Consider the following 24,543-nt stretch of genomic DNA (forward strand, 5'->3'; position numbering starts at 1 on the left):
GTTTTTTCCCAGGAATAAAGTAAGTTGTTCTTGTCACTAAACTATAATAATAATATTAATAATAACCATAGCTCATATTTATAAGTATTTTCATGTGCATTTCATTTAATAGCTCTGTGATGTAGATGTTTGCATTCTTCCCATTTTTTGAAAGATAGAGAAACTGAGGCATAAAACTCTTAGTGATAGTATGTGCAGGTGCCTCAGACTTTGGTTTCCTGATATTAGAATACTTCCTATTTCTGCAGGAATACATTACTCCAGTCCAGGGAATGCATTTAATAAACCCAGAGAAAGTGCAAAGATAGGTGGCTGTAATCATCAGTAGGAAGTAGGTGTGGTTCAATGAAGGTAGAGTAAAAAGCCTGACACATTCTAGATGCAATAGCCAAATAAGGATGAAGGAAATATAAACGAGTGTCCTGAAACAAGGCAAAGACTAAGAGAGGAATATGATTCATGCTTATCTCATTCAAGTATATGTGACCTTGTTCACCAAATATTCAACTGCTGGGATTTAAAGCTCATGAAACTCCTGGAAGGCGAGTTTAAGGCAAATGAAAGGAAGTACTGCTTCGCCCTGCAGGTATTATTCAGGTGAAATGTATTTCCCAAGGTGTGCTCCAATCAGAAAATACAGATGTAGCAAACAAAGCAAAAAAGATACACAGGTTGTGCATGAAAGAGATAGAGTCAGTTGCTGAGTAGCTGAGTTTGACCTTAGTTTGAGGGTTTATGTCAGGGAGAATAAGTGTCCCCTGGCACACAGTTGCCTTCCAGCTGGACCTTTTGGCTGCAGAATGAGAAGTAGATTGAGAAGCTTTCAATACTGTATAATAGCTGTCCCTAAGTCCTGTCTTTGTGTCCTGACATAAATCTAACAATCCACTCGTTATCATCACTTTTGTTCAAAATTTAGCTTATTTATGAAACTTACAACTGTGCTCCTTTAGAGTGTGCTCTTACACATCAGAAGCAGAAAACCCAGCACATTTTTTTTTTCATTTTTCAAAACACAGCAAAAATTGTATGGGTTACAGCCTCTAATGAATGGGCCAGTGCTGTCATGAAATGTATAGGAGAATATATATACCAAGACTGAAACACAGGAATCAGTGCAGTGACCAACACAATGAAGAGTGCAAGAAACAAATAGATGTGAGAAGTGACACCACTAATAAGTGCAAAATGGTGTGCAGGTTTCACATGTTTTCTTTTTTTTTTTCTCCTTTATTTTTTGTAGAGACAAGATCTTGCTATGTTGCCCAGGCTGATCTTGAACTCTTGGGCTCAAACAATCCTCCCAACTCAGCCTCCCAACATACTGGGATTATAGGAATGAGCCATCACGCTTGGACTTCACCTGCTTTCTAAAAGGTGTTATTTGTGTAGAATGCATGGCTCCTACTTCCCACTTCCAGCCCCTTAAAGCGTGTTTTGTGTGGAGGGTTTATAGAAGGGAGAGGGCTTTAGAATTAAGATAGAAAATATAGAAAGGGCAATAATAAAGAAAAGGTTTTGCCAATCAATGTGTGTTACTCCCAGCTGAGCAGCAACACACCTTAGCAATCAAGTAGCCTTGTGTTTCTTTTAAATCATTTACCCAGCAGGGATTAAATGGTTGGATCAAGATTTCCATGGAGATATGCCTGTCAGGTCATTTAGAGGTCATCCTAACCCTTCTGTCATGAGCCCGCACGCAAATTAGCCTGCAGAAGTGGACTCAAAGCCGTGTGCAGAGTCTTCAGATTAGTAAATGGAAGCAAGGCCTAAACAGGTCTCATCCTTGGGGGAGTCTGTCACAGTGAAGTCACATCAGATTGCTGTGTGATTTATGCACTAATGTGATTTGGTTAATAACTCAGTTTCATTCATGAATCTACAAGCACAAACTCTTCAAACTCCTGACAGTGTTTGCTGTTGATGTGTATCTCCTGTATGTCTAATTCACTAAGCTGAAATACAAGCACAGTGGCTCATGATTTCTCGGTGTAAATAAACATCACTTTGGTTGACAGCACAGTATGGTAGAAAGAGCACTGTGCTAGGAGTCAGAGGGCTGGATTTGAGCCCTGCTATCTCCATCTTATCAGCTCTAACCCTTCAAATTGTCACTTACCCTTCTTGGTCTTCTGATTTCTAATTCTATAAATCCTCCCACACAGGATTGGTGAATGAAGAGGGGATTTTGTAAGAAAGGCCTTTGCAAGGCATAGCACAGGGTTGATCATTATGCGTTTTTCACGTGCTTGAGTCTGTGGAATTCCCTCTCTTCCTTCTCCGACTGAAGAACACAACAGAGATTCTAAGATTATCGCCATGTCTCATCTTTACTTTGAAGGAACTTGAGGTCCAGCCCCATTATGGCAATGGCGGATCACAGGAAGATAACAAAAATGAAATCAGAGAATTTTAGAGTGAGAAGCAGCATTCGAGTTTCCCATTTTCCGCAGGAGAAAATGGCTTAGAGGGAAGAGAATATGGCTGGCTTTCTAGCTTCAGACTGCCCTGCTGTCTGGATGTGCAGGAAGGCAGTGCTTGTGGTCAGCAATGTGAGCTTACATGTCTGTGGGAATGGGGCAGACAGTCCTTGTTCTTCAGGGTGGACACGAGAAAGGAAGGTTCCACTTGAGTGCCGTATCTTTTGGCATTTAGGACAACAGGTACTTATATATGGATTAGTCTGCAGAGAAAGACTTAGTTTACCACTGAGAAAAGCTCAGCTGTTATCTTAATACTGCCTCCATTTGCTCCTTCCCTCTTCCTTGACCACAGTCATCATGCCCATGTCCTTTGGAAGGACCTGCCTATTTTAATTCATGAGTGTCTTGCTCAGCACCTGACAGCAAGCTCCCTAGGGCTGGTCTTGCATGCCGGCCTTGAATGGGCCTGGGTAGCATGGCAGCCCTCTGTGAAAACCTCCGTGGCCAGTCTTAAAGCAAAGAGGGGGTAAGTGGAGTTTATCAGGGACATCTAAAGAGTGTCCACTTCACTAACGAGCACTTACAGAAATGTACAAATATGACTTGGTCCAGGTCCCTCAACTGGAACTGAGTTGATTCCTGGACTTACAGTTCCTGGATTGCTGAAGACTTTTCAGCAGCTGGAGCCACTTAAAGGTACCCTTTGCTTAGTTCTGTCCAAGACTGTTGCTCAATTTTAGGATTTATGTGAGTGATACTAATAATGACAACAGAATTAATAATCATGATGATGATGATATTGATATTGATTGGTGTTCATTAAATATCAGGTACTGCTAATCACCTTGTATTATCCTGAGACTGAGATTTTCACAGTGAGGAAATGGATGTTGAGATAGTGAAAAAGAAGAGTGACCTTAAAACAGGAGACCTAGGCTTCCCCCTACTCCCAATTCTAGTATTTACTAACTGAGTGAACTTGGTCAAATAGGTTGACTATTCTGGAACTCAAGTTTCTTATCTGTAACATAAGGAAACAAATACATTAAAGGGTCATTGAGGATTAAGCTAGCTCATGCATATTGAAAGAGCTTCTTAGCATGGCCAGTACTAATTAGCAATAGAGATGAATCAACACAGTTTAGGGCAAGCAACAGGCTATCCTCCTTTGGTCATTCATTTACAGGAGACATTTTGTCATTATCAATTCATTTTTCCAATCATTTTATAAGGCAAAAGCCATAGAGGGGATGTTACTGAAATAGTTCAGGATCAGAGAATTATAGCAAATGAAAGGCCAGGAGTATAAGGGAGAGGATTTGGAATGAACAGAGCTCTCACTTAGTCCAGTAGACAGTTTCCTTGTAATTACCTGCAACCAGCATTCTGACTTTCCAAACCCCAGGCAGCCATATTGCTCCCAATGCCTCATGACAGGGAAGTAGTCCCCAAGGACTTGCAAAGCTCAAATCAGAATTCCAGTCGTGAAACCTCAGGTTTCAGAATGACTTATTCTCATTGCAAAGTATGAAATGATCTGTAAATACATATTTTAACATTGCAGAGTTTAAAGATTATTTTACATCTTACTTGATGTCAGATTTTGTTAAATGCATGCCGTTATCTCAATTTACAAAGGTCAATCAGGTAGCAGTGGAGAATAGAAATAGATATGAGTTAAAAAAAATCCTCTTACCATTACATCTGCAGCTCAGATAACCCTGCCTTTTTCAAAGAGCTTTGGATTTTTTTTCCCTTTCAAATGAGACTTTAATGAGTATCATGTGGATAAACTTGCAGAGGTTTGAAAAGATCCAGAGAAACACTGTGGTAGGAACAAGCAGATCATTTTGGATGAAATCACAAGCCATTTGAATGCCTCCTCATCTCTCTGGTTGTGTCAGAACCTTTGGCTGCATTTCCCCCCCACAGTAATGTTTTTGTCTCCATGACTAGGTAAATAGAATGTTCGTGTAGCTGCTCGATTGCTATTCATGCCAGCACAGAGTAGCATAGAGTGACCTACTTCCAGCAGCATCCATAGAAAGCTTCGCTGCTTTCCATCAAGGCCAATTTAAAAAGCCACCCTCTGCTTCCCACAGCTCCTGCCCCCAGCCACCCCAGAGACTATCCAGGGTGCTTATTTTCTTTTTCTCATCACTCCTACTTCCTGTGTTGGTTCATTTTAGTCCATCCTAGCCTCTTCTGGAAAAGGAGAAATGGGTGAGTGGCCAGTTTCAGAGAAAGTTAACATTTCTGATTTTTAGAGTATAGCTCTATAAAGAAATATTGGTGGGACCACAAAGAGAGTCAGGCTAACCTTATCTGCATAAACATAATTGATCAAAGGTTAACAACTCACTGAAAATCATTTGGAAGCATTTATATGTGGATGATTCTTTCTTACTGGGGGCCCTTTGTTGGCATTTCAATAGAGCACTCTCAGGAGTTTCAATATAGTCGATCTTTACCCTATAAACTGATAGGCTAGACTGAACTGGAAATATTCCAGAGAAAAGTCTGATTTGAAAAACTTCCATAGAATACCTGGCATGGTGGCTTATGCCTGACATCCTACCATTTTGGGAGGCTGAGGCAGGAGGATTGCTTAAGCCCAGGATTTGGAGACTAGCCTAGATAGCATAGTGAGACCTTGTTTCTACCAAAAGAGAAAGAAAAAGAAAATTTAAAAAACTGAGCATGGTGACATGTGCCTGTAGTTCCAGCTACTCAGGAGGCTGAGGCAGAAGGATTGCCTAAGCCCAGAAGATTGAGGCTGCAGTGAACTATGAAAGTGTCACTGTAATGCAGAGAAAAAGGAGTGCTTCTACACTGCTGGTGGCAATGCAAACTAGTGCAACCTCTTTGGAAAACAGTGTGGCGATTTCTGAAAGAACTAAACATTGACCTTCCATGTGACCCAGCAATCCCCCTATTGGAAATATACCCAGAGAAACTCAAGTCATTCTACCAAAAAGATACTTGCACACACATGTTTGTTGCAGCTCTATTCACAATAGCAAAAACATGGAACCAACCATGCTGCCATCGAAGATGTACTGGGTAAAAAATGTGGTACATATACACAATGGAATATTATGCAGCCATAAAGAAGGACAAATATATGGACTTCACAGCAACTTAAATGGATTTAGAGTCTATCATACCCAATGATCTATCATTGAAACAAAGAACAGAGCACCATATGTTCTCACTCATAAGTGAACCTTGAACAATTATCACAATACTGTGAGAAAGGGATTGTCAGTAGTGAGAAACTGCCACGAGACGGGGGCTGGTGGGATTGGAAGTTGAGGGCAACTGCCAGGGGAGGGAGGGGCACACCTCATCAATAAGGGTACCTGCATATTGAACATTTGTGTACCTAACCCTGAATTGTACCCCACATCTTTAAAGTTAAAAAAATTTTTTTTTTTTTTAAAGAAAGTGCCACTGTATTCCAGCCTGGACAACAAAATGAGACCTTAGCTGAAACAAAAACACACAAAACCCAAAAAATTTCCACAGAGACTTTTATTCAGTTGGCATGAACAAAAAACAGCCTGCACCTGATGTGGAGTCAAATTAGAGCCAAGTGCCATGTCTGCTTTTGTGTCACTGAAATATATGGTTAGAGTTGGCAAGTTCCTGGAGAAATCTAGTACCCTAACTTGAAGGTGGGAAAAGTGACTCCAGAGAGATTAGAGTTGCCCCATCTCCAGGCTCACTGTTCAATACACTCTCTAATCTGCCATTCCATTTCTTGTCCTGGTCACTGGGTCATTAATGCTTTAAGGCTCTGTTTTTGCCTTTGAGGGCAAATGTCACCAAGCAGGTGATATAGAAATTCAATTATCCTTTGCCTAGTCACAAGTGGAATTTCTATTTCAAATAGCAGTAAGTCAAGAAAAGATCTAGTTACTTGAAAAGTGAACCTTCTGTGCTTCTGCTGGGTGAGGAATTTTTGAAATTTTAAGCTATTTTGCTCTAAAGCTTTTTGTTCCACACAGTTCTGTGCCCGTTGCTCAAGTCTTTTTGGAGACAGAGGAGTGAGAATGGGATGAGAGAAGCAGCCCTATGGCAGACAGTGAGTTGAACATTGGAACCATGAGTTCCATTCCCAGTTGGTCTCTGGGTAGCTTCACAACAGAATATCCTGGCTAGGCTATTTCCCATTTTGTTGTTCACTTAGCTAGGCCTAAATAGGCACAAACTTCAAGCGAAGCAACAGTGTTCCTGACATCTGTGCTGGTTGACTTCGAGCCCAGCAGGGTTCTCTGTTTTATGTGGCTCTCACTCTGGAATGTATCACTTCCGAACTCCACACCAGATGGTCCCTATGGCGAGAGGTGTGAAGGCCCAGCCAATTCAACCCAAAGGCCATTGTTTTCCTGGCTAGTCTTATTTCCCCACTTCTCTTGACTTTGTCCTTTCTTTTTGTATCCTTCTCCTTTGTTTTTCATCTGCCCCTCGTCTTTTTTCACAGATGGCCAGGACATTAATGTGCTGCTGTCATTATGTTTATGAAACAAGTCGGGGTCTTTAGAGGATGCCGTTCCAGAGACATTAAAGACTTGGGTCACGTTTGATACCAGGGTGAAGATTAGCAGGATAATTAGTGATCCCCTACTGTTATTAACCCCTGACATAAGCAGGTTATTTTCTTACAAAGGTGTTGAAAGTTAATACCACTGTTAATAGTTTCAGTGAGAAGACCATAATGAAACCATGTGGGAAACTAGACCTACCATCAATATCTTTCAAACTCCAAAATTAGAGGCTGGGGGAAGGAAAGGAAAAAGAATAAAGGAAAGGGGGTAGTTCTATCATAGGCCTATCTCTGGTAACCTTAATGATAGTCACCATCTGATAGACAAGACCCACTCTTTATTCTTATTTTTATTTAATTAATTAATTAATTAATTAATTTTTGAGTTGGAGTCTTACTCTGTCACCCAGACTGACCTGCTGGGCTCTGGCGATCCTTCCGTCTCAGCCTTCCAAATAGCTGGAACTACAGGCATGTGCTACCACACCCAGCTAATTTTTGATTTATTGTAGAGATGAGGTCTCTTCAAGTTGCTCAGGTGGGTCTCAAACCCGCGGGCTCAGGCAATCCACTCACCTCGGCCTCGCAAGCACTGGGATTACAGGCTGTGCCACTGAGCCCGGCCTATTCTTAGTTTTAGACGGTAGCCTTATGGCTACTAAAGTTCTGAGCTTAATCTTCATCACATAGGGAAGCTCTTAATGGCCACTGAGATAGCACAAGGATGGAGGTGTAGCTAGATTCTATTTTTAGAGATGTCCCTGTTCCCTTATAATTCTTTCACAGAGGATATAAGGCTCTTTATATTACAACACTTACTAAAATTGAAAAACAACCAAACAAAATTAATAACCCATGGACACCCCAGCCCCTTCACAGCAGGGGTCCTTCATAGTAGTGTGTTGTATTTGTCCTCCAGTTGATACAGTTCTTTTCTAACTTTGCTCTGGGGAATCTCCTCAGAAACCATATTAGATTTGGCTTGGATAAAGCGTTCTAAGACTAACAGCAAGTTTGAAAATCCCGATTTAAGCAAGGTCTTTCAGCAGTCAGTCATGGCCATCAGGGGGTGTCAACCTCAACCTTGAAAGACTGCAGGGTCAGTTCATCAGGTGCCCTCAACATGAGGCTAAAAATGGACTACTTAATGCTTCCTCCTGCCTTGACCTCGGCAACCGCAGCAACCTCATTACTACTCAGCTGGATTCAGCTCGAAACTCAGCCTTGCCTGTAGTGAAAAAGAGTCCCAGATTGCCAGGATTGCTCTAAGCCATTCTTAAGCAATTCGGTGAATTAAAGGATACCTGAGAATCTCCCTAGTTCAAATCCATATTTGGATTTAAGTTGTCAAGTTCTTTGAAAGAGAGAGTCGTGGATCAGGTCCTCCATAGAGTTGTATTTGGGGGAAATTCTGATCCTGACCTGATATGCATTAGCATCTCAGTTTGAGTGCTCTTAGCATAAGGGTATGCCCAAAGAAGGAACAAGGTGCTTGGATGGCGTGGAGAAGTTGTAACTGCTGAAAGAGGAATTTCTGCAGCGGAGTTGTAGGTATCCTAAGCTAACCCCGCAAAAAGATGGTGCTACAAGCTCACAGCCCACAAACTAGACAATGGCTAAAACTAATTTAAAAGTGATTTCATCTTACTCTTCTTCCCTCTGCCTTTTTTTCCCTATTCCAAATCATTCTCTTCTACGACTTTCCCTGCCCAAGGTCCCATCTTTCCAGATCTCTATTGCATGTGGAAGCGCTAAGATTTTTTTCTTAGAAACCATTTATCTGTACCAGCGTGAATGACAGTCTTTCTCACCAGCCTGAAGTCCAGTGTGAAGATGGTCTGGCTCTTGAGGCCTCTCATCAAATCTTCCCAAGCCTATCTCCCCTATATGCAGTGGGAAGGTAGGGGTGGAGTAATAGGTTAGACATGAGAGAAAGTTTGACTTGTTTAGGACATCAACCTTATCTTTATAGGTGGTCATGGAAGGTGCACCCTTTTGGACTTAGAATCATGGAATGTCAGGATAGAGTCTTGAAGTTCATATACACAGATCCTCCTTTCACAGATGAAAAAGCTCCAAACAAGGCAACAAATTCAAGGTCACTCTGACCATATCTAGGCCTTCTGAACCCCAGTTTGCTATTTGAGTCACTGCAGTATATAGGGCTAGAGTCACAGTGAGAGCTTGATTGAATCTGCTTTGTCTGCCATTGTTCTGGGGGTCTTCCTGATCATCCTAAGTTGAGTCTTAGTTCCATTCCTCTCTTAATAAAATCTTGGGTGACTTTGTATTAGCTCTGAGTGCCTTAAACTAGCATCCATGACTTCCACAGTTGTCACCAATCTGCATTTTTAGCCTCTGTCCTGGTCAGTTCTTCTCCTCATCCTCCCCCCTGCAGCTTAACCAGACCTCCTGTGGTTCTGCAAACATGCAGTTTCCCTTCTGTTTCCTTGTACACACTGTTCTCTTCATCTGGAATTGCCACCCCAACATTTTCTCTCATTTTATTCCTTCCCATCCATTGATGCCTGGCCAAGTTCCACCCTCTCACTCAGCACTGCTGTGACTGTTTGGAACACTTATTCATCCCCATGTCTCACATCTCCTTTTAGATTGAAAGCTCCTTGAGAGTAGGGACCATGGGCCACAACTTGCTGAATGTAGGAAATAGAGGTATGCTCCCAAAATATTTATTGTATAGAAGAATAAAAAGTGCCCGCTTTCTGCACATTCCAGGCAGTGGCAGAATTTTGGGAGGTGCTGAGGAAAGAATGGACACGCTAAAAGTCAGGACAGCTTTCCCTTTTCGGATGCCTTACCCCCGCAGTGTGGTAATGGCATTGGTACTGGTATCTTGAGACAACTGTAGGATCCTGGTGGCACTTGGTTTATTCAGTACAATGTGGCAAAGATTCTGAGTCTCATCAGCTATCTTCCCCTGGCCTTGGATGGAGTAACTATTTCATCACCTCCCAAATGTGCTCCTTGTGAGTCTCAGGGCAGGCTTGCATTGGTAAAGCAATTTCTGAACATTTCCTCTTCCTGAGATATTTTGCTGACATCTGGGCCAACAGGATTACATCAGTGTTCTAAGCTCCGATCTCAGTCTGGCTGGAGAAAAAATTCACAAGAAGATGTTTACTGTGCCCTCTGTGTTTTCTCATTGGTTGACCCAAGCCAGATGTAGCATAAGTAAATAAGTTCTTGGTTCAGCATTTTAGTGCTTCCATCTCAGATTCTGCCAGGAAAGGGAAAAAAAGTCAAGGAAGAAACTATGATTCAGTAATTATCCTGGAAACTGAAAAATGATGGGATGCCCTTGGCAGGGATGATGCCTTCTTTCCTTCACCATTTGTGCTCTGTAGTGAGTCTAGTCTAGGTGGAATCATGATCTCACCATCCATCAGGATGGACATGAATAACCCACAGAGAGTTTCAGAGGACTGACCTGGGGGCCAAGGCCACCACCTTCCCAGGAAAGTGCTTTGTCAGTCCCCCCTCCCCCATACCTGTTCTTTCCTTGATGCCACCATGCCTAGGACCCTGGAAAAGACTTGGACTGCTAATGAATATAGGGCTTCTTTTTGAGTCAATGAAATGTTCTGGAATTAGACAGTGGTGGTGGTTGCATAACTTTGTGAATATACTAAAAACCACTGAATTATATACTTTAAAAGGGTGAATTTTATAGTATGTGAATTATATCTCAATTTTTAAAGACGAAATGGGATATTAAGACCTTATACAAAAAATTTAAATATTGCAGCATAAAATTTTCGAAAATCCACGTGGATTTTCTACTCAAGGGCTTCTTCTCTCTGCACATGCTCTGAGGTTATGTCATCTGGAGCATGTGCTGGGCAAGGAGGGGATCTAACCATTCATTGTCTGTCTTTGTTCTTTGTCAGACTGGGGTGACCTTGGTCTAGGAATTTCCTTGTCTTTGCTTTCACGGTTAAAACAGATGTAATGAGCCAGACCTACTTGATGAGGATCTTCTGGGAAATGAAAGTCTGGTTTGTTAAGTGCTTTAAAGGTGTGAAAGTTGGATCCTCCTAAGAAGGGCTGAGCAGCGTCCAGATGTGTATGAAATGAACCCAGGTTGGCATGAGCGGGTTCAGACAGGAAGCTGAATGTGTGCCACTCTGGGTGATTTAATTACAACCATTAGGTGCTCTATTAGGAGACATAATTGGTTGTGATTTTGTGTCTGTGGTGAGAAGGACACAGAGTTTGGCTTCTACAGCAATGGCAGGACAGCGACTCAGTCGAAAGGTTGTGTGTTCCCAGGAGGGCCTTGATGTGAAGGCATGAGGATGAGTGCCCGCGTGTGGAGTGGGGCTTGCCGGCCTCCTCTGAAGAGCCATGGTTCACTGCTGCTCCAAGCACACACCCTCAGAGACATTCCCCCAAGTCTGTCCTCACCTGGAAATCTGGAAGCCTCCTTAGCAGAAAAACGGCTTCTTTTCCTGGAGGAACTTGTGTCATTGCCCTCACTAATTAAATGGGGCCATGCCTACAGATAACGTGGATGGGGGTGCAGGGATCATCCATCCTCACATCCCCCGCCCGTGGAAACTTCCTGGATACTTATGTAGATCGCATCCCAGATCATGAACTGCTCAACAGCCCAGCAGGAAGAATGAGTCCCCTTGGTGACTGGGGAGAGGGGCTGAGGGTTAAGGGGAGCTCCAATCCCTTTGTCTTTGTAGCCTCCTTGTCCTCCCTTATCCTCTCAAAATTACCTTCTTCCTGGTCTGTGAAGTGGTAGAACAAGGAAGGGAATCAAGTCAGTGTCTCTTGGGACAAGTTCTTGAAATGTGGCTTGTATGAAATCTTCTTACCAACCTACCCTGAAAGGATGATATTTTCCTTTCTCCTGATCCTTATTCTCCTAGCAGAGCCTTTCCTACTTCTCTACCTATTGAAAGGAAGTTCACCTACCCTTCAAGCCTAAGACTAATACCATCTTCCTCTGAGAGGGCCACTTTCCCCTCTTCTGTTCTCCACTCAGGCAAGATTACTCTTTCCTTCCTCTGTGTTCCCACAAAACTTTATGTACCTGGTGTCACACTTGCCACATTCACTCATGATAGGCTGCTGTGGAGAAATTGGTGGGGGGGACCTCATTTAGATGAGCCTCTGAGTGTCTAGAACAGTGCCTGGTGCACAATACATGCCCAGTGAGTGTCTGTTGAATAAATGAATCAGTCAATTAATAAATAACATCATTTGTGTCCTCTCTCAAATACTGAAAGATGTTTATAAACTCCATAAACATTTAAAGCTGCTCTCTTTTTTATGGTTGTGGTACTTGATGAGAATACATTCTAAATGTGTCTTATTACATCTTTTCTTATGTCTAAGGAAGTTGATTTGGGACCAAAGGTGATAAATTTGGGGAGAAGAAACCATGCTTTTAAAAAAATGAAATTTTATAAAGCAGTGGTCTGCTAAAGTGTGTTCAGCAGAATGCTAGTTCCCTGGGGTGGTTATAATTGTTAAAGAAGTCATGGTTAGGGCCAAATGAAATTTAAGAGAGGCTGGGTTAATCAGGTTTTTCTACTGTGGAATATCATAAAGCTTTGATATTATGTTGCTTAGGAAAATGAGAGAGAGGACCATGTATACAACGTATTTCTGCAGCACTAGCTTAGCACCTACTACAGTGTAATGGGCATAGCAGGTTTTTGGTATTTTGTTATTAATTCACTGATGATAGTCCGGTGTCTTGATCTTGATCCCTAAGAGGCAGTGAGTGTGTTGCTAATAAGGACCCAATTCTTCACTGCTTCTTTCATGTACACCACCTCTGCTCTGCAAAACTGAAAAGCAAAATTAAAGGGAATTAAAATATTACTTTGCCTGTCATAGCAAGTTATCAGACATCTCCAGTGGACTATGCAGCAAATGATTGTGGTTTTAGAAATAACCTGCCAGCCCCATTGGTTCTGTAGTAACCTCCCAGGACGATTCCATAAATGGCAGTTCTCTGCACAGTAATTACCAACTCTCTCTTTAGTAAATTTACTGGTGTGTCTAGGAGTAATTGCTGAGGAACTCACACTTTCAAATTTATAAGAGGCAAACAACCTTGTATTTACCTTGGGGGTTATCAGGTATTCAAACTGAGCTGTGTAAAAGATGCTATTGATCATAGAAATAAGGGAAGAATTTGAATTTTCATCTTGGTATTTTTCTCAATGGGTGAAGTTCTGGCTCAGTAGATTTATGGTAGAATGATCTATGGGGGATAATTTTTTTCTTCTCGGGGTTGCCTTCCTTCCTTGAGGTTTGGAGTAGCAGGGTCTGACCTAACTATATATAGTTGGAACGCTCTGATGCCTTCAGATGAAACTGGCCAATTGGTACCGGTGGCTAGGAAGATGAAAACTTGGTCCTATCTAAATTCTCACATGTGCCTTTGATATTTATCCTCTAGAGATCTCAGGGAACACAGAGGACATCCCTTTGGTGCGCTGGAGGCAGCAGTGGCTAGAGAATGGCACTTTGCTTTTTCACATCCATCACCAAGATGGTGCCCCAAGCCTTCCTGGACAAGACCCAACTGAAGAACCCCAGCATGAGTCAGCAGAAGAGGAGCTGAGGATTCTTCACATCTCAGTCATGGTAAGAGCAGCACAGTCTCAGCCTTTTAGGCCATCACTTGTGTCACCTTGACATTAGGATTTTTGGTACTATAGACATAGCTCTATAAGACCCAACTCCATAATGATCATTGATCATGTTAATATGTAAATTGCCCATGCGTGGGAAATGCATTCACATGTGGTGTAAGTAGAAGTTGCACCTATTTCTACAGCACAAACTGTTCTCCTTAGGAATATACTCAGGCATGGAGTAACTCTTACAAACCAGAGATGACATTAGATGAAGACAATAGATTGTCTTAGAAAGAAAATATCCAGCTAGTGTATATGAATACCTTAGAGTAATTGTGTCATAAATGTTTGTTAAATGACTGGATTTCCAAGCTGCTTGCTGCTACCGAGTCCTCTGTTATCTTCTCCTAGCCAGGAAGAAGTCAGCAGTGCAGCTTTCTCTCTCTCACAATAAAGGGCATGTTAATAGGTACCTGCTTCTCCCTCTGGCTCAGCACAGAAACATCACTATCAGTATCCTTTCTCCTATTTAGAAAATTGAAGCCTGAAGAAAAATAGAAAATTCCTCCTAATATTCTAGGAACTTGTGTTCTAGAATCTCACTAGAAGGTGCTACAATGACAGGCAAGGGTTTCTGCTTGGTGTTGTTTTGTTTGTTGATGTATTCCTAGCACCAAGAACAATGCATTCACATAATTGGTACTTAATCAATATTTTTGAAATAAATGAATGAATCTCTCAGTGGAGGAAAAAAATACCTGTTTTATTTGATATTTATGTATTGACATACTGGTAACCCAAATACATTATTTGCTCATAGGGTAGCCTGATAGCATGTGAGAATTGACTGGTTATCCACAGCTATATGCATAAGAAAACATAGACTTTTTCACAGTTAGGAAACTCAACACAGAACCAGCCGAGGTTCTTGGTCTAAACTTTAATTCATCTATTTTTTTGGTACCACCCCTACATGCTCTTTAGTTTTGTGTATCAGACTGAGGGAAACTGAGTGCATTTTAGATAAAAGTGGCCATTATCCAAAAATTTTGGATGAAAAATCTCTCCATAAAATCTCCAATAAAATCTCAGAATGTGAGCCTTCCACATCTTCCTCAGTCAGTGTCCCCACTAATAACTGGTTTGGTAGGTTACCTGCATGTACACAAGACATTTTGTTTAAACTTTATGGTGGAGAAAAAGAGTTCTTGAATAGCAAATGGCAAGCCTCAACATTCCAGATAAGGCCAGAAGTCAGACAGGTAAATGAGATTGCTATGCCTTACATGTATAAATTAATCAATTATAGCATAGGAGTTGCAATACTTACATATCTTTAATCAAAGACCAGTGGGTATTTTCTTCTCTCAGGAATGGTTTTCTTGAATGCAGCTTGTATTTTCTGGAGAGCAATTGGAACAGGCAGTTCAGCTGAATAAGCCCAAGTATTGATGGCACAACAAATGACCATGTTGTCTTTATTTTATTTTATGGTCTGACTAAAAAAACGGTCCAAGACCATTTCAAATAACCAGTCTTTGTCACACCAGTGGAATGTTTTGAGTGAAGAAAGGTGTGTAGCGATTTCAAAAAATGAATATTGGGTGTGATTGTGTCTCAGAGATAGACCCTAAATAGAGGAGGTTAAGACAGGCAATATGTCAATTGGGGAGTGTAGTGGGGACTGGGACAGTGTGAGGATCTGCAGAAAGACAAACAGTCTGGAGCTTGTACTAGTTGTGGCATCATATATATCTTCAATGTAGCAAAGATCCCACTATCTATTCTCAGAGTGAGGTGCTCAATAAGTTCTCTAGAGAAGTGTGTGTGTGTGTGTGTGTGTGTGTGTGTGTGTGTGTGTGTGTGTGTGTGTGTGTAGAGGGAAAGGGGTGGATTTGAAGATAGAAATAGTCCTATAAAAGATTGTGTCCTGTAATAAAATACCTCCTAAAAGAAGCACTCCATGCCTGATGCTTCTTTATGTGATCCCCTGTGTAGGGATTAATAGACAGTGGACTCTGAAATGGAGAGAGAGCAAGAACCAGCCTTAAACCTGTCTCTGAGATTCTTCCTTCATGTGTTACCCATCACCCATGGTAGATTACCAATGACATTCTGTTTTCTAAATAAAATGGAAGAGATTATTCCTTCAGCTTTATTTTAGTCTATTGTATCTTATTTTTAACCAAGCTGAAAAAGGTAGAGGATAAAAAGGCATAAGCAAAGGGCGAGGGTGGGAAAGTCTTATGTTGTCTCTGGCTTGGCGTCTTGTACATGGACAGGCCCACAACTCCACGAGAAATTCAGGAAGGCTATTGACTTCTGCAGGAGAACAGGAATCTCAGGATGAACTGAAGATCTAAGTATTCCCTCCCCTCCTTGTCAAAGACGAGGTAGACAGTAGAGCTGACTGCAGCCCACCTGACCATCTCATTCACCTCCATTCCAATTCCATACACACACCCCACATGCTGCCTTTCTTATCCCTAGGATTCTATTCTAGAAATAGTTTCAAAGTCTGAAGTTGTATATCTGCCTCAGCTTAGAAATCAAGCCTGAGGGTATCCTGTTTGAAGATGTCGTTCCTAGAGTCTCTGATGGCTTCCTCTTAAGAGACTCAAGGATCGGTAGACTTTATTTGATGCAATTTATACCACCATATCCTTTAGAGGTAAAGTAGGCAGTTATTTGAGGAATCCATATGACAGCATTATAAGTGTCAGAAGATAGCAAAATTCTTCATCTTGTAACAATATGGGACAGTGAAACGCACTTAAATGAAATCTTACTACCCCAAACCTGTTAGCTATTAAATAACAATAGCAAGGCTATTTTTCATTAACTCGAATGATCAATATTGATGCAGTTTGTAGATTGGATCAAAATAGCATAATTCAAAGAAGAGAAAAAATAAAGTTATTATCAAAACATGAATATGTCCAACCTTTCCTCTTTGTTAAGAAAATGTATATTTAAAAGCTTAGCTGATAATCCTAAATAACCCAATATGTGCAGAAGGAATTAATGGTTCTGTGAAAACCTTAAAGTTTACATTTCTCTCCTTTGCTATTTACACTTTTCCCATCCATATTCCCTCAGTGCAGAGACTACTGTTTATTTCTATATTTTGAATTTCCTATGTTTTGTTTTAAACACAAGATGTAAGTAATGAGAGAATGAGAAGTAAAATAAAACCCTTTTTGTATCCTTATGACATTGTATGAATGAGAATTTGCAAGTCCTCTCTTGTGCTGTGCCCAGTATAAATCTACCATCAGCAAAATTGTGGACTTGCAGAAAACCAATACCCCAGCTGGGAGCTCAGCAATTTAAAACTTTGAAAAACCTTTTGCTTTTCTTATTTTTCAATCACATCCTAAAATTTTTGAATTATTTTTTTCCAAAGAGGTACCATTTCTCCCTTGCATAGAATAATTGGATTTCCCTCTTGAAATCTTACATTATTGCTTTGAGGGTCAAATGATGTATTTTAACCTCCTGCTTGATTCAAACTTTGCTGAAGAGATTTATTTCAAATTTTTCAAGATAATTGACATTCAAAACTATGAAAGTACACAAGGATACTCTTGCAAACTCTCGAACAAGTGAAAGCAGAATCGGCAAATGAAAACTGGGTGTGAGCTTAAACCAAAAGCCAAGCAATTCTTCAGTTATAAGGCAAATTGTTTACTCCACAGAAGACCAGCTTTCAGTATGACTTCATATCAGATATGCAGACTCTGTCTGGCTTTAAATTTCCATATTGTACTTTTGCTAATATGCCATATGATCTACATTTTTATTCTTAAAGTATGCAAAGGAATTTAATGGTTCGTAATAGAATTTAAATGTATTATCTGTATATTTCATCTTTATAATTAAAGATGGCAGTGTTCATAAATTTCCTCTATGTATATAGGTTAGTTAAGTATGTTTTTCACAGCAGTAGCCTTTCAAAAATGCCTTAGTTTTATATATACATGTATATATAGACATATAGATATAGATATAACTTTTTGTATTAATAACTCCACTGGCAGAGAATATCTTTTGTAGTTCAGCCTTCTTCAGCACAAAATAAATGTGGCGAAAAATCTTTGAGCATCTCTCTGTCCTTTGAGCATTTTGTAAACAGAACCCATCACTCAAGACTGGGTACTACACAGAACCACTAGCCCCGGCTGTGTGGGGCTTACTGGTCACTATCTGCAGGCCCCCATGCCCTTCAACTGCTGTTTCCACCAGAGGCCTCAGCCTGCTCCCAGAAGTTCCCTGTTTCCAGGAGTCTCAGATGGCCCAAGGTGCAGAGTTCACTTTGGGGGGAAGCAATGTAGAGAACAAGGTCTGGGGACAAAAGAGAGTGTGGGTGCTATTCTAAAGTTCAGAGTCTAACAAGTAGCATGAGCACTCCAGAGAAGTTCCTTTCAGGAAAAGTAGCACTTGGGACTGAGTTAATACAAAACCTGCAGTACACTCCTATGGGAAACTCTAGGATCCTGTTTCCATTGTTCATTGTTGCATATCGATTGTTGCATATTAACTTTATGTCAAAGCCCCCTTCTTGCTCTTCCTGTTACATTCAAGTTCACCCCAGCTACCCATGTATGGCATGTGCATTTGCTGGACGCCGGGCTTCTTGTCACTCCTAGAATACAGCCACTTCCAGGTCGAAAGGAGCAATTCCAAGCTGGCAATCACTGTGTGTCATCAAGACTGTTAGGTACTTATTAAGTGTCCAGGGACACAGGAGAGGGAGCTAGTTGCTTTTCCCGTCAACACCTTTTGCCTTCAGCAGATCTGTTACAAAACTTCATTAGCAAATTTATTAATCAAGGTCACTTGTATCTTCATGGTCAATTGATACTAATTGTTTTGTTCAACCTAGGATACCCTAATTTCTCAGGGCCCATCCTTCTGATCTTGAAGAAACAAATAGAGCATTTAGACATGCCCTGTGTCACCAAAAGGATAAAACTAGAGTAATAAGTTGGAAAGTACCAAAAAGCAGGTCTCAGTTCAGTTCACGGGAGACTTTGCTCACAATTCAAGCCATCCATCACGGAACTGGACTGACTTACTAGTCATGCTTCCCATCTGTCACGACAATCACTGTGCATTTCATCTTCCATTAGAAAAATGGTGGGCAGTTCCTAAAATAATCAGCTAAATTACTAAAACAAGACATCTTTGCTTTTTGTTTGACTCTGAAAAACTGATGTGCAAAATCCTGGAGACACCAGGGTCTATTTTGGGGCAATGCCAAGTGCCAACTAAGTTTAAGTTTGCACAAATTCCTCTCCAGGCACCATGGGATGGCTCTGCCTCTCTTCCCAATGTGCGTCTGGCACAGGTACAAGTGAGTCTGTTAGCTGTTTTAGTTGCTCATCTGTTTTGTTCTAATTCCTTCTCATGTTCCAGTAAAGCGAGAGCTGGGGTATAGGGGGAAAAAACACTGCTTTTAGAGTTGGGAGATTATGCGTCAAATCCCGACTTTACCACTTTAGGTAATTTGCTGATCTTTTTGGAAGTTTCATTATCCCATCTACAAAATGAGTGCACTGGTTAGGCTGTTACTTTTAGAGAATGGAGATCCATTTAGGCCTTCTCCGTAATGGAGTTTCACTATAGAAATTCGTATGGCGATAAAAGAGACAACAGTCTCTTGATTTATTTATTTCTTTATTTAAATCCACCAAGCAGATTTCCATGAAGGCTGGAACTGGAAAGTTGTTGAGGACCAAGTTATCTTATCCACCCGCAGCCTCCATGGTTTGTGGCTGGGCTCCCTCACACTTGTCTCTACTGCTCCTCCTGCTATGAATTTGCTTCTTTGTCTAGTTCACTCTAGAAATCTTTCTCTATTTTCATGCTTTTATGTGTTTGACGTTCCATTTACTTATCAAGTCACCTCACTTGTGACCCATCTTAACTTTCTCTCAGCTTCACAGTGTTGCCAAATTTGTTCCCACTGCTGTCAAATTCCTTGCTTTCCTTCTGATTCCAAGTCCTTAGGGAAAGAAGCAGATGGGTCTAGCTTGTTGCCATAGCTTTCTCATCCAGTTGTTCCATAGGTGGATGTAGCCTTAACCTTCTTCTGGTGGCCATAGTGGGGAGGTTGGTTTATGTGGCACACTCCAGGCACAGCTCAGAACCATTTCCTTTAGCAGAGACAGAGAAACTGTGTTTCCACAAGTTCTTTGTTTGGTACAACAAGCATACTAAAACCTAACCTGAAGAGATGTTAGGACAATCAAAGGATATCATAGACATCATCATCATCGAAATCTTATTTTGCACTTACTATATGCCAGACCTGCTTTAAGTGTTTTCAATATATATTAACTTATTTTTTAAAATTATCATCATAATGCCATGAAGCAGGATTCATTATTATCTCATTTTACAGATGAAAAGCATTTTACAGCAGAGAACCAAACAAGCTAAGCAACTTACCAAAAGATAAAAAACTATTAGTTTGCAGGATTTGAATCAAGGCAGTCGGCAGAGTCTAGACCGTATACTCTGAGAAACACTCAATACATCTCCTGACTTATAGTGAGTATGCCATATATATTCATTACATGTCCTTTTGCAAGCTTATGTTGTTTCTTGACTGTTGACTGCTGAGACTTATGTGACACTTTCCCCCATTTTTACTTTGACACTAATAACTCTACAAGCACTAGAACCCCTACCATGATGGAACACAACTTTTCTTTCTGTGGCTACACCAGGCAGCTAACCTCAGATGCTTGAATTTTGTTCAGCTTGGCTAATCCCACCTGCTAACCTTGGCTCTAGCCACACCACCTCACAGCTGGCCGTGGGTTTATTGGCAGGGAAGGGAAGAGAGTAATTGGGGAATTCCAGCTCTGAAACTGTCAAAGTCATGTAACAATAAACTTAGGTTTTTCCATATATATATTTTTACACTTTTTCAGGGAATTTTTAAAATCCAGAAAAGTATTTTTAAAGCATTATTGACCAATCATTGATTTTAAAAGAATCATTGACTTATTCATTCATTTAGACATTATTTCATTTAACAACTTATATCAAGCTTCAGAATTTTTTTAGCCACTAAATAGATATAAAATGAGTAAGGCAAGATTCTGTTTTTAGGCAGCATTTAATTATATTATTAATACCTAATATTTGAGGATGGTCGTTGACAAAACTGTGAGCCAAATGAAGTGTCTACCTTCTTTTCAATTCCTTTCCATTCTTTACATCTTCTTTACAATTCTGTTCACTTTCCTGAATTTCATAGATTTAAGCTACCCCCATCTCTCTAGACAGTAAGAAAAATAGTTAAGAGGCCAAATTTTCAAAAGGATACTGATATCTTTCAACAACTTGATGTAATATTCTGTTCAGCAATCTCAGCTCACTTGATATAGATGCCAACAATTTACTTTCAAATCGTTCCAAAAATCCCCGAAGATCCTTTTGAAAGCCAGAGTCATAATCTCCATGGGGTTTCAATCAATATTAAAAACTGGTAATATTCATAGTAATAAAGCTATTGCTCACTAAGTCCTCACGGTGTCTCTGGAATTGTATGGGGTCATTTTCATGCATACCATCAGTCAATTCCCACAGCAATCTTGTGAAATAGATATTAATTCCCATTTTCCAGATGTGAACAAGGAGACTTCAGGAAAGTAAATTAGGTTACAAAGGCCATGAAACTTAAAGCCAGAATTCAAGGCAAGTGTACTCCAGACTCTACTCTGCTATAAGATTCTCCTACCGGGTGACCTCAGGATTGACTGATTTCTCCATTTTTCCAGACTGTGGAATAATTTTATTTCTTTTAACTAAGACAGCAGAAACCCCTCACTTGAAGATTAGGAAGACAAGTAAAGAAGTGGGTGAGATGCTATCCTGGTGAGGTCTACCAGCTACTCCAGAGGTGAAGAGGAGCTGGATTACGTGACATGACCGAATATTGCAAAGAAGCTTGGGACTGGCCTTGAGCAGACACTGGTCATTGAGAAGCCAGGGGTTTTAGTGAGGTTGTTTACAGCAAGGGTGTTGCTATTAGAGAGACCAGTTCAAATCCTAGTTCTACTGACTAGATTTTTTTTAGTGACTTGGGACAGATTGCTTAATCACTCTAAACTCCCTTCCCCTATGCATAAAATGAGAATAGTAATAGATCCTACTTCAGAGCGTTGCTTTGATGATTGAATAAGTTGATGATTCCTATAAAGCACTTCCTACAGCATCTGTTCCATGGGAAGTACCCAGTAAATATGAGCTTGGTACTCCTGGGGGCATGCAAGCTGTTGGTAACAATCTCATGTGCAACGTGTCACCCAGGGGCCACCTCCTTAGGACTCTGGACAAGCAGCTGGAATTATAGTAACCTCTCACAGTAGTCCTAGAGGATGGTGCTCAGAGAAAAGTTCAGGGCAGCAGAATGGGCCCATTGCAAAACTGGGTTGCAGTCATGCACATTCAGGTCATCATGAAGACCCTTTTGTTTCATGTGTACAGGGCTTCCTAGCAGGCATCTTATGGTCTAGGGTGATAATCCCAGTTCCAGCTTCCCTGAAAGAGCTTCACTAATTTATTTGTTTTTTAATTCAAACCAAATTATGTCATTATGAGAATTGCTTTTCTGCCCAGGTCTCTACCCATACAAAGGTTGTTGTTACTTCCATTCACAATGAGAAAAGAAGGCTTAGAACAGTGAGTGATGCTCATGGCCAGCACTGTTGGGAGAACTCAAGAGATTCTGATTCCTAATGCTATTATTGTGTCTCCAGATTTCACTGTCTTTCACTCACCCTCTGCTCATCTCTAAAGTTCTGGGATTCTCTCTCATACCTGAGGTCATCTTTAAATCTTTAAATCTTTGACCTCAAACTCACACTCATTGGCCCTGGCTGGAGACAGTCTAGACTTCATATAGTAGATGCAACCAGCTATATATCCACAGAGAAATCCTAGCATGGACAACAGCAAGGGTGATCTAGACCAGGGTCTGTAGAGGACCAGATGGTAAACATTTTCAGCTTTGTAAGCAATACAAGCTCTTTTTCAGCTACTTAGCTCTTGCCAATGTAGTGCCCAAGCAGCCATACACAATGTACAAATAAATGTGTGTCCGTGTCTCAATAAAATTTTATTTATAAAAACAGTCAGTGGGCCACTTTTCTTTTTCTTTTCTTTCTTTCTTTTTTTTTTTTTTGCTGACCCCAATCTAGTACATTCTCCTCATTTTGTCCACAGAGCCTAAATAAATACTAACAAATCTAACGACCTGATAGAAGTTTTAGGGTTCTATTTGAAGTGTGAAAGATAATAATTTGCTAGTTTTAGCCAAATCCCTGTAAATTGATTGTAATTGTCACTTAAGGCAGGCATTGACAGAGATTAATCTTGCTAGAAATTCAAGGTGTGTGATATTCACAAATTCAGGTGAAATCTAAGCAAATTAGCCTCTCTTCAGAGGCACTGATGGGTTTAGCAAAGACAGATGTTGATGAAAACAAAACTATGCTTAGACTTGACAAGAGAGTTATAAACAAGATACTTATTAGCAAATGTGCTATTTTTTCCTTCCCTGTGAGGCTGATAGCTCCTCCTTGACATAACAGTAGACTTTTATGAAATGCCTGTATATGTTAAAATACCTCTTTACTGAAAAGTACCTTATATAAGTGTATAAGAATAGAAGTAGAATTATGCCTCCAGATATGACATCATAAGAAAGTGGGTTTGTATGGGGACTGGTATGTATCTTTACCTTAAGAGTTGGTGGTGGCTGTTGGTCTTGCTTTAAGGCTCAGAGTGAACACAGTACTTTGAGACCTTGCCTTATAAAATCAGCTGTGACACTTTCGAGTGTGTGCTAAAGATCATTTTATGTCCTACCTATGTAAAAGGCCTTTCCTGACATTGCATGGGGGTCTCCATGATAAATCTGGGAAGGTCAGGTGCTTCTTGCTGCTTCCTTGCTATTTGTGGTTTTTCCCCTCCCTATACCTCTATCTCTGCTGCTGACGTCTATGAATAGCAGTAGATGAGTCAAGAAGTTTTCTAACTTGGGATGAATCAGATGTCAGTTTATTAATACGCCATACTATGACTGACAGCAGTGGGTGCTTCACTGAGTAGTATCTGGGACCTGCTGTGCTCTCACTCCCAGTCTCTACATTTGGGATTTGTACTACTGCTTAGGGCAGGCTGGGATGTGAGTTCTGCTACCCAATTTCATAGCAAAGACAGGGTTGCATGGAAAATCTCTATGCGAAATCAATCCCAGATGCTTTTTCAAGGACTCAGCCTTCCTTTCCTTTGTTCCTGTGTCTTGTCTGAGGAAGAAGAAGGCAAACTTTGGGAGTAAGACCTGTAGGTTCTTGGAATTTGTAAGAGTGAACATGTCAGAAATCAGCATTTGTGGGCTTTCAAACATATTCTTATAAAGCGAGGTAAGCTATCACACAGAACAAACTCAGAAGGGCTCTGCACCCCGACAGTGAGGTTAAAGCATTCGTGTTTTATTCTTTTTTTTATTTCCTAAATGTCATGGAGTGTATACATCCTAGTCACCATCCCTGGGCTTTCGGCCGACTGTGTCTGTCCAAGCCCCTCTCTCTTCCACGCTCTGTGGCTCAGAGTGAGTAGCCTCAGCATCTGAGGCCTCCAGCCTCTCCAGATAGGGTTACCCTCCTTGGACTCCAGCTGGGATTGAGTGGGGCAGTACCCACAGGTCCCACCCAGGGCTCGGCTCCTAGCTTCCATGGCAGAGTGACGGGCCTGGGATGCAGCTGTACTCGTGCAGTCTGCATGACAGCTTCCTCTCCTCCACAAAGACTAAAAGCCAGGCCAATGAGGCACGCAGCCTAAGGTTGGGATAAGACTGCTGAATTTCAAGTCAGGAGACTTTGATTATAGTTCTTTTTCTCTCAAAAACACGTGAAGCTTCAGGCAACCC

General features: G+C 40.9%; 1 protein-coding gene across 2 annotated transcripts in view; it reads left to right on the forward strand.

Annotated features, from left to right (window-relative positions):
* ASTN1 (astrotactin 1) overlaps positions 1-24,543 on the forward strand; it is a 318,270-nt gene that overhangs the window by 95,652 nt on the left and 198,075 nt on the right. For both annotated transcript variants that reach the window (XM_008052472.2, XM_008052473.2), the window contains exon 2: positions 13,415-13,602. In XM_008052472.2, the coding sequence (XP_008050663.1) occupies positions 13,415-13,602 (188 nt within the window). The remainder of the gene's footprint in view (positions 1-13,414; positions 13,603-24,543) is intronic.

Source organism: Carlito syrichta, unplaced genomic scaffold (assembly GCF_000164805.1).
Source record: "Carlito syrichta isolate Samal-C Ts95f unplaced genomic scaffold, Tarsius_syrichta-2.0.1 Scaffold277815, whole genome shotgun sequence".
NCBI lineage: Eukaryota > Metazoa > Chordata > Mammalia > Primates > Tarsiidae > Carlito > Carlito syrichta.